General features: G+C 39.9%; 1 protein-coding gene across 6 annotated transcripts in view; it reads right to left on the bottom strand.

Annotated features, from left to right (window-relative positions):
• Positions 1–10,401, bottom strand: part of SHLD2 (shieldin complex subunit 2) — a 110,852-nt gene that overhangs the window by 34,840 nt on the left and 65,611 nt on the right. For 4 of the 6 annotated variants that reach the window (XM_006066621.4, XM_006066618.4, XM_006066620.4 and 1 more), the window contains one exon: positions 488–2,023. In XM_006066621.4, coding sequence (XP_006066683.4) covers positions 488–2,018 — 1,531 coding nt within the window. In that variant the 5' untranslated portion in view covers positions 2,019–2,023. Of the gene's footprint in view, positions 1–487; positions 2,024–4,988; positions 5,181–5,202; positions 5,377–10,401 lie in introns of those variants that run through there. The other 2 variants (XM_044942392.2, XM_044942391.2) reach the window with 2 other exon arrangements.

The following is a 10,401-nucleotide window of genomic DNA, read 5'->3' as shown; positions in this document are numbered from 1 at the left end:
TATAAAGGGGCCCATGCACCTCAAGGGTCTTTGGTAATTTTAATAATTTAAAAATGCAATAGAAATTCCATGTTGCCTCAGTAAGAATGTAGTGTGCACAGCTTTACTAGGGATGGAATAGTAGAAATATTATCCTGTTAACACAGCTAAAGAAAAGGGTTACAAATAAGACATACATAAATAAAACAGTAAGAAAACAAAGAAAGAGCCCGATGAGGCACAACGTGAATGCTAGCATAGTGAATGAAAGGAGAAACCAGAGAAGACTTCTCAAAGAGAAGGAGGGACAGAACAAAGAAGGACAGATAAACACCCAGAAATGGCAACGCAGGGATGAGGAGACCAACACAGATGCTATAAGGGACTCTATCATGCTGGAACCCTAAGTAGCAAATGGTAAGGAAAGAATCCTTAAAGGCTTAAAGTGGGAGGGGGAAAAAGACAACAGCTTTGTAAAATAAAAAGATATTTACCACGATGACCTTACCTGTGAGTAAAATTATATCTCCAAGAAACACAGTAAGTGCCCAGAATGCTGCAGTCCTCCACAGAAACACCTTCTTCTTAATTTCTGATTGGTCAGTTACCACAATTGTTGCTAAAGGCACTTTAGAGCCTGAATTTGGTCCAGATTTTATATTTATTTCTTTCATGTGACATGGAGATAACACCATGACTAAGCAATTGTATTTCTGACGTTCAGAATCACAGTTTTTTATTAACGAGGTTTTTTTAATGCCCTTAAATCCAGACATGTTCCTCCGGTCCACTGTTACAGTATGATCTCTCTCATTAGAAAACAATTTAATTTTCTTAGCTACATGAGGGGCTTCAGATAGAGCCTGAGGATGGCCTGATTTATCTTCAGAGGTCCAACTTCTCTTACCAGAACTTTTGCGGAAGGTATTTAGTTGAGAACACAGTATTCCTGAGTTACATGACTCAATGAGTATCTCATTTGGTTGAAATTTATCATCACAATTGAAAAGTTCTTGAGATCCTTTATTTTCTTCAAGATCCTTATCAGCGTTTAAGAGAGTGTGGCTACTTTTTGTTTCAGGACAAACAGGACTAAAAAGTTCAAGGGAACAGGCTTGGTTCTGTCCATCTTCATTTCCTTCTGCAGAATCATCTTTGGACTGAATCAAATTGTCCTCAGTTATTCTGATTTCCCCATAACTTGCCTCTGCTTCAATCTCCATGTTTATGGTCCCTTTATTTATAGACTTCTGCCCTTTATATTTCCTTTGAGCTAAAAAAGCAACCTGGCTGGAGGTCATTATACTAAAAAATTCAGTATCAGTGGATATATTAAGACCTGACGCCTTCCCTACTGTTCCTTCAGGCCTTGGTTTGTCTACTGTGTTAGAGGGAAAGAACTCCAGACACTGGTTCTGCATTTCATGATGCTCTGCTGGTGCACTGTTTATTTTGATGGCTTCTGGCGTGTTGGTCTGCTCAGCACCACAGACCACATCCAATATAGCTGCACACTTATGATCTAAATGAAAGGGATTTTTTGGAATGTTCTGACCACACATGTTTGATTGATCATGCTGTTCGTTTCTGGTTTTCTTAAGTTCACTGGAAAGCTTTTGATACTTTTCTTCTTCAGTAAAATGCTGAACTCCTCCCTTAAATCCACGTACTTGCTCACTGGAGATGGTTCTATCACTCATTCCCAAGGGGTAAGCCTTCTGGGACTTCACAGTTTGTGTTTCAGAAATACGATGTGTGGTGTCATCTTTCATGTGAACAGATCTGTTCATAGAGTTTGCTGGAAAATGACCATGAGGAAGATCTGGAAGGCCCAGAGGTTCCAGGGCCTGACACTCCTCGAGATTTTTGTGCCTGCATTTGTCATCCTTCAGGTATAAGGAATGATGATTGTACAAAACCTGAATTTCTTTCCAGGTCTCAGCAGTGGATGCTACAGAAGTTGGTTCCTGTGAGACTGTCATTTCCAGTGGACTGACTGGAGCACCCCAAAAAATATGAACTTGAGATCCTCCACTCATAGTTTCTGAAAAAAAAAAACAAAGAAAAAGAAAAGTCTAAAATAAGCATTTGTCAGAAATTTTTATATACTGAAATTAACTTATAATAGCCCGGACAGAGGAGCATGGTGGGCTGCTGACCATAGGGTCGCACAGAGTCAAACATGACTGAAGCGACTTAGCATGCATGCATGCATTGGAGGAGGAAATGCAACCCACTCCAGTGTTCTTGCCTGGAGAATCCCAGGGACGGAGGAGCCCGGTGGGCTGCCGTCTATGGGGTCACACAGAGTCGGACACAACTGAAGCAACAAATGTAATATAAATCAAAAACATAATTAATAAAGGCGATTTATATTCTTAATCAATTATAAAAATAACAAATACATAAGCAATCATAAGGAGAAATCAAAATATGCACAAAAAATACTCACATAAAGACTCTCTTGAAGGAAAATAAAATTAAGCATACTAACAACAAATGAGTAAACTCTTAGTATGTTCACTTCTGGTACTGTAAAAACTTGCACTCTTTTTTTTTCTTTTGGCTGCTCAGTGAAGCATGTAGGGTCTTAGTTCCAGGGATCAAACCCATGTCCCCTGCATTGGGAGTGCAGAGTCTTAACCACTGGACTGACAGGGGAGTCCCAAAACTTGCACCATTTAAACAGTAAGTTAGTAAAGAAGGGAATAAACAGCATTTGTGTAGCTGTATTATCAGATCAAATCCCTTGTTTTCTTTTTAGGGCCTTCTTCCTGCAACTGTGAACTCAATTTCAAAATCCCAAAATAGAGGCTTGAACCAGTAAAGAGAAAATAAAAAACCAAGGCTCCTTTCAAAATGTACAAGTGACTATATTATCTATCTTCAATCTATAAGCACAATCAATAACTGCTTCTGTATTTTTAAAAAATAATTTTATTTGTTTATTTTTTGGCTGTGCTGGTTCTTCTGTTTCTGCACAGGCTTTTCTGTAGTTGTGGTGCGCAGGCTTCTCACTGCGGTGGCTTCTCTTGTTGCAGAGCATGGGCTCAGAAGTTGTGGGACACAGGTTTAGTTGCTCTGCGGCACATGGGATGTTCCTGGAGCAGGGATCGAACCTGTGTCTCCTGCGTTGGCAGGCTGATTCTTCACTATTGAGCCAGCAGGGAAGCCCTGCTTCTGTATTTCTAATCTTCTCTAAAATGCAAACAGGTTAAGAATAGCCATTTTGTAATATACAGACAAAAGAAACTCATTATAATTTAAATATTTTTTCATTAACTGTGGGCACTTGCTATAAGTAAATCTAAGTAAGCATCATATTTAGTGGGATAAAAATAGAGAATCATACCACTACTGACTTGATAGTAACTGACTTTCCAGAAGTATCATTCCTAGAGTTTGCTGATAAATTTTTTATAGTGCTATAGGGACAAAAAGACAAATAAGGTCCTTGGCCTAAGGGAACTGTCAGTCTGGTTTAAAAAAAAACAAAAAGGAGAAAAAAACAGTGAATGTAAACTAGCAGTTTAAAAATAATGTAATACATATGGTAAGCTAGAAATAGGAAACACAAGTCTACTGGGGAACAGTGCTCCTATGGAAGGCAAGTCGACGGCTGTAAGCATCTAAACAAAAGAATAAGCAGCTGTAAAAGGCAGGGTTATGAAAGACGTGGTATGATTGAGGACTTTTGATCAGAGTACAGGGTCCTTTGTAAGAAGGTAAGAAGCTTTCAAATCATGAAAAGTCTATATGGAAGTATGGCAGTACACAGGAAAGCACAGCTACAGTCCCACTCACTCTCATCATTCCTTGATTTGCTCATGGTCACCTCTTCCTAATCTAATAACCTATCTGATTATAATTCTTGTGATTTCACTATTGGTGTGGGTGCTAATACCCTGGCCTCTTGGTTCCTTGTCCTCTTCTGCTCTACTGATTTTATTCTCCACCCTACCTCAGTTATTCATTCTCATAATCATATGCCCTACCATTAACAGTAACTATACATTTCGTTAAAAGTGCCACAGTGGCTCAGACCGTAAAGTGTCTGCCTACAATGAGAGAGACCAGGGTTCGATCCCTGGGTTGGGAAGATCCCCTGGAGAAGGAAATGGCAATCCACTCCAGTACTCTTGCCTGGAAAAATCCCATGGATGGAGGAGCCTGGTAGGCTACAGTCCGTGGGGTCGCAAAAAGTCGGACACGACTAAGCGACCTCACTATACATTTCCTTAATTTCAATTTAAGCTTTAACTCGCTGACTACTTTCTCCTATCCTTGACTTACTCCCTCTAAATGGACAGCTACAACAACTCTTTGACCACGTGGGATCTATTTTGAACACAACGATCATAATTCATTTTTACAGCCTCATTCTTCACTTTCCTCCTCAAAATGCTTAGATTTCAGGGTCATTATAATCACTCGCTACCATACTTCTTTAATTCTGCTACTCTCCTCTCCAGCTAAACTCAAACCCTGGTTCAATCACACCTACTCTACAACTGTACCCAATTAAAACTAGTCTCGTTTTAAGATCATTACTACTAACCTCAAGGTGGTACCCAGAAATCTTATCTTTCCGTGTCCATTCATTTTCCAAGATAACTCCTTTATACTCTTTAAAGCTCAGCATCTCCTCCCCTATCCTTGTGCAGCTGATGATCATTTACAAGTTGTCAGCAACATACCTACCGACCCATATACTTTGCCCACTTTATTACTATGAATAAATTGTTTGTGTTTCTAAGGCCATCTCTTCCTCACTTAGATGTTAGATCTAATAACCTCTTTCCTACCCAGGCTTCAACAATTCTCCATTTCTCTCCTACATCTTTATTTTTCTTCCTTTACTGGAGCATCTCCATCAACAATACAAACACGTTGTGACTATTCCTCATGCTGTTAATCCTCAGCTTCTCTACTCCTCCACTTATTGTACCGCTTTTCTGCTCCCCTCTACAGCAAAATTCCTTGAAAGAACTGTCTATATTCCCTCTTACCCCATTTTCTCTTAAATCCACTCCTATCAAGCATTGGTCCAAAACACTCCACTGAAATAGCATATTTCAAGGTCTCCAATAACCTCCATATTGGAATCAGTCAAGTCCCCATTTTCAACTTAGACTGTCAGCACTGATCACCCCTTTCTTCCTTTTATCTGGCTTTAGGAATACCACCGCCTCCTGATTCTCATCCCAGCTCACACCACCTCACCGTATGCTCCTTCTCAGTCTCCTCTGCTGCCTCCTCCTCGTCTCCTCAGCTTCTCGCTCAGCGGCCCAGTACTTGGGTCTCTCTCTGGACTCACTCCCTAGGTAATTGTCATTCAGTCTCAGGATCTGAATACCTTCTAATAACTAACAGATGTATACCTTAATCACTAATGACTACCAGATGTACATCTGATATAATGACTAATGACCACCAGATGTATATCTCCATCACTAATGACCACCAGATGTTTATCTCCATCAGTCTCTCTTCTGAATTCCTGACTCCTTATCCAACATTCTTATCAACATTCTACTTGAGATACAAGTACTGGGCCCCCGAACAAGAAGTTGAGGAGATGAGTAAAAGCTAGTGAAGGAGACTGAGAAAGAGTGTATCGTGAGGTGGGATGAGAATCAGGAGGATGCAGTATCCCTAATAGGCACCTATGCGGAAAAGAGTTAACATACCAAGCCTGAGACTGCTGCTGCTGCTGCTGCTAAGTCGCTTCAGTCGTGTCCGACTCTGTGCGACCCCATAGACGGCAGCCCACCAGGCTCCCCCGTCCCTGCGAGTCTCCAGGCAAGAACACTGGAGTGGGTTGCCATTTCCTTTTCCAATGCATGAAAGTGAAAAAATAAAGTGAAGTCACTCAGTCGTGTCTGACTCCTAGCGACCCCATGGACTGCAGCCCACCAGGCTCCTCCGTCCATGGGATTTTCCAGGCAGGAGTCCTGGAGTGGGGTGCCACTGCCTTCTCTGAAGCCTGAGACTACCATCCTTAAAAAGCCCTGCTTGCAATGTGCGCCCTTGGCAGGCATTTGTGCATTTTGATTTCAGGAGGGTTCCCACTATTCCTTGACAAGAATGGCTCACTGTGCCTAAACTATCTAATAAACACTTCCTTTCCTTCTAAGAGACTGGCATTTTGGTATGTGATAGGCAGAGTGTGGCTGCAACACCAAGGCTCCTTAGAGAAATGGCTGATTCTAGATTTGGGGGCAGGAAATACACAAGATGAACCTGAATCATCTCATCACACAAGAGAACAATCGAAGACTAGTAGGACTCTGTCAAAAGAACTGAGGAGCCAACTTAAAGAGGCTCCCACTGCCAAAACTGGGCAATCTGAACATCAGTCAGGATGACCACCAAGATGGATTGGAACAAATCTGACATGCTTATATCCATGAACTCATACAAATAACTAAAACAAACTCACTCATGATCACCTTCAGAGGATACTGTGACTGTTTCAAAAGTTGGTGAATAAAAGGAAAACATTTTACCCTGTTTTTCTTTACTAAGAGAATCTCAAGATGGCCAAATATATGATGAGAGGAAATCTCTCTTTACAGTGATATTCTGCTAACAAACAACAACCAAAAGAACGATAGACTAGCACCATCTCACAACTCCTAGCGAGTTAGTGGATTTTCTAGGCAATAGCCATTAATGACTACTAATATCACCAGGTAGATGTGATAAGGGACAGCGCAGGGAATCTGTAGATTGAAACCAATTACAAAGTGTGGACCTTATTTAGATTTTGATTTGAAGACACAAGTGTAAAAATATAAGGCAACTGGAAAAACTGAAACTTTGGTATTTTACAACATGAAGGGATTACTGGGTTTTTTTAGTGGGATAATATTGCTGAGGCTACATATGAAAGGCTATGTGCCAGAGATGCAAAATGAGTGTTTGCATGTAAAATGGTGTGACATTTCTTAATTTCCTTAGAACACCAGGAGGGGAGAGGGGACGAGGTTACAGATTAAACAAGATGGGCCATATGTCCAGGCAGGTTGATGGAACACGTCTCCAATCACTCTACTTTTGTACATCTTTTAAATATCCTATAATACAAACCTTCTTTTTTGTTGTTGTTTTTAAGAAATATTTTTTCAAACTTGGAAAAGATTTAAGCAGTCTAATCATACCCAAGGTTGGGGAACTCTTACGCAGCTCTGACTAACAATCTGGTGAAGGTGAGGATGCTCATACCACACCACCAAATAACGCCACTTCCAAGTTTCTGCTCTGGAGAACTCTTGCACGTATCCACCCAAGAATACGTGTGCAAGAATGATCATGGGGGACTTTATAAAAAAAAATTTAGAACCTAAAAATCCATGAAGAGGAGATAAGTCATGGGATACTCAGAGAATGACTGCTATATGGAAGAAAAATAAATGAACACAAGTTACATATCAACATGGATACATCTTACAAACATAATTTTAAATGAAAGAAGGAATCTGAAGAATAGACAACTTATGATATCAACATGTTGAATTTTAAAATATGTCTGAGATTAAAACACAAAATCCAGGATTCTGGTTACCTTCAGGAAGAAGGAATGGGGATGTGAGAGGTAAAGTACACATGAAGGACATCAACTGCACTAACCGTGCTGATTTTCTTAACTAGGTAAATATATTCCTTATATTGTTCAGAAATATTTTATAACTTAAAAAAAACCCTAGAAAGAAAAACTGAGAAGCAAGATTAAAGATGATTTTTCAAAGACGTCTATATTTTTAAAGTTTTATTGTGATGAATGATGAATGGTTATTACTTTTATAATAGATCTTTTTTTGTTTGGTAATTCTGGCTTTTCTTTCACAACCTTCAAACTGGACGTGATGTTCCAATACAACAATGGGCCTAAATCTAATATTGCTGAATGAGAGTTGACAACAATGATGGCAACTTTTAACTTATTACCAGTTAAAACCAAGATATACTGCTATTTTCAAAAGTCTTATAATAGTGAATTATTACTAAGGAAACAAAATTACAGTAAGTTTAGGCGTGTTGACCCATAACAAAACAAAGAGGGCTAAGTATCATTAAATACTATAACCACATATACCGACCTCATCTAATCCTCAGAGAAATAATAATCTGAATAAAAAATAATTGATATATTAGATCTAATTGATGGTTTATTATTTATATATTGGGCTTCCCTGGTGGTTCAGACAGTAAAGAACCTGCGGTAATGTGGGAGACCTGGGTTCGATCCTTGGGTTGGGAGGATCCCCTAGAGAAGGAAATGGCCATCCACTCCTGTATTCTTACCCAGAAAACCCCATGGACAGAGGAGACTGGCAGGCTACAGGTCCCAAAGAGTCAAACATGACTGAGCGACTAACACTACACTTTTTAAAAATTTATATATCACTACTAAATTGGTCACTAGGGGGCTCCAAATAGCACAGCAAAAAACACTCTCAAACGATATACTGACATCAAACCGAGTGGAAGAGGGAGGAATATATTATCCAGAAATGTAGGTAGAAATACTTCAGTTCAGTTTAGTTCAGTCTCTCAGTAGTGTCTGAGTCTTTGCGACCCCATGGACTGCAGCATGCCAGGCTTCCCTGTCCATCACCAACTCCCAGAGTTTACTCAAACTCACACCCATTGAGTCAGTGATGCCATCCAACCATCTCATCCTCTGTTGTCCCCTTCTCCTCCCGCCTTCAATCTTTCCCAGCATCAGGGTTCTTTTCAAATGAGTCAGCTCTTCACATAAGGTGGCCAAAGTATTGGAGTTTCAGCTTCAGCAGCAGTCCTTCCAATGAATATTCAGGACTGATTTCCCTTAGAATGGACTGGTTGGATCTCCTTGCAGTCCAAGGGACTCTCAAGAGTCTTCTCCAACACCACAGTTCAAAAGCGTCCATTCTTTGGCACTCAGCTTTCTTTATAGTCCAACTCTCACATCCATACATGACTACTGGAAAAACCATAGCTTTGACTAGACAGACCTTTGTTGCCAAAATAATATCTCTGCTTTTTAATATGCTCTCTAGGTTGGTCATAATTTTTCTTCCAAGGAGCAAGCATCTTTTAATTTCATGGCTGCAGTCACCATCTGTGGTGATTTTGGAGCCCAAAAAAATAAAGTCTGTCACTGTTTCCATTGTTTCCCCATCTAATTGCCAAGAGGTGATGGGACTGGATGCCATGATCTTAGTTTTCTGAATGTTAAGTTTTAAGCCAATTTTTTCACTCTCCTCTTTCACTTTCATCAAGAGGCTTTCTAGTTCTTCACTTTCTGCCATAAGGGTGGTGTCATCTGCATATCTGAGGTTATTGATATTTCTCCTGGCAATCTTGATTCCAGCTTGCACTTCATCCAGTCCAGCGTTTCTCATGATGTACTCTGCATATAAGTTAAATAAGCAGGGTGACAATATACAGCCTTGACATACTCCTTTCCCGATTTGGAACCAGTCTGTTGTTCCATGTCCAGTTCAACTGTTGCTTCTTGACCTGCATACAGATTTCTCAGGAGGCAGGTCAGGTGGTCTGGTATTCCCATCTCTTTAAGAATTTTCCACAGTTTGTTGTGATCCACACAGTCAAAGGCTTTAGCACAGTCAATAAAGCAGAAGTAGATGTTTTTCTGGAACTCTCTTGCTTTTTCAATGATCCAGTGGATGTTGGCAATCTGATCTCTGGTTCCTCTGCCTTTTCTAAATCCAGTTTGAACATCTGGAAGTTCACAGTTCATGTACTGTTGAAGTCTGGCTTGGAGAATCTTGAGTATTACTTTGCTAGCGTGTGAGATGAGTGCAATTGTGCAGTACTTTGAGCATTCTTTGGCATTGCCTTTCTTTGGGACTGGAATGAAAACAGACCTTTTCCAGTCCTGTGGCCACTGCTGAGTTTTCCAAATTTGCTGGCATACTGAGTGGAGCACTTTCACAGCATCATCTTTCAGGATTTGAAATAGCTCAACTGGAATTCCATCACCTCCACTAGCTTTGTTTGTAGTGATGCTTCCTAAGGCCCACTTGACTTCACATTCCAGGATGTCTGGCTCTTGGTGAGTGATTATACCATTGTGATTATCTGGGTTGTGAAGATCTTTTTTGTATAGTTCTGTGCAGAAACACTTAGATATCTATCTTCAAATCAAAACATAAAATTACTATGCTAACGAACTTCCCTCTCTCGAATCTTTGGGTTTGTCTCCAACAGTTTCTTCCCGTTAGCTTCAACTAATTATATCTATGGCTGATTCATGTTGAGGTTTGACAGAAAACAACAAAATTCTGTAAAGCAATTATCCTTCAATTAAAAATAAATTAAAAAAAATTAAAAATTAAAAAAACAAGCTTCCATATTGTTTCTTTGTTCTCACTTCCAATTTATTCTTCAATCCACTTAAATATGGCTCTTAAG

The sequence above is a fragment of the Bubalus bubalis genome, chromosome 4 (genome assembly GCF_019923935.1).
Source record: "Bubalus bubalis isolate 160015118507 breed Murrah chromosome 4, NDDB_SH_1, whole genome shotgun sequence".
NCBI classification, from domain to species: Eukaryota; Metazoa; Chordata; class Mammalia; order Artiodactyla; family Bovidae; genus Bubalus; species Bubalus bubalis.
The sequence above is the reverse complement of the archived record's forward strand: the minus strand, read 5'-3'. Positions and strand labels throughout refer to the sequence as shown.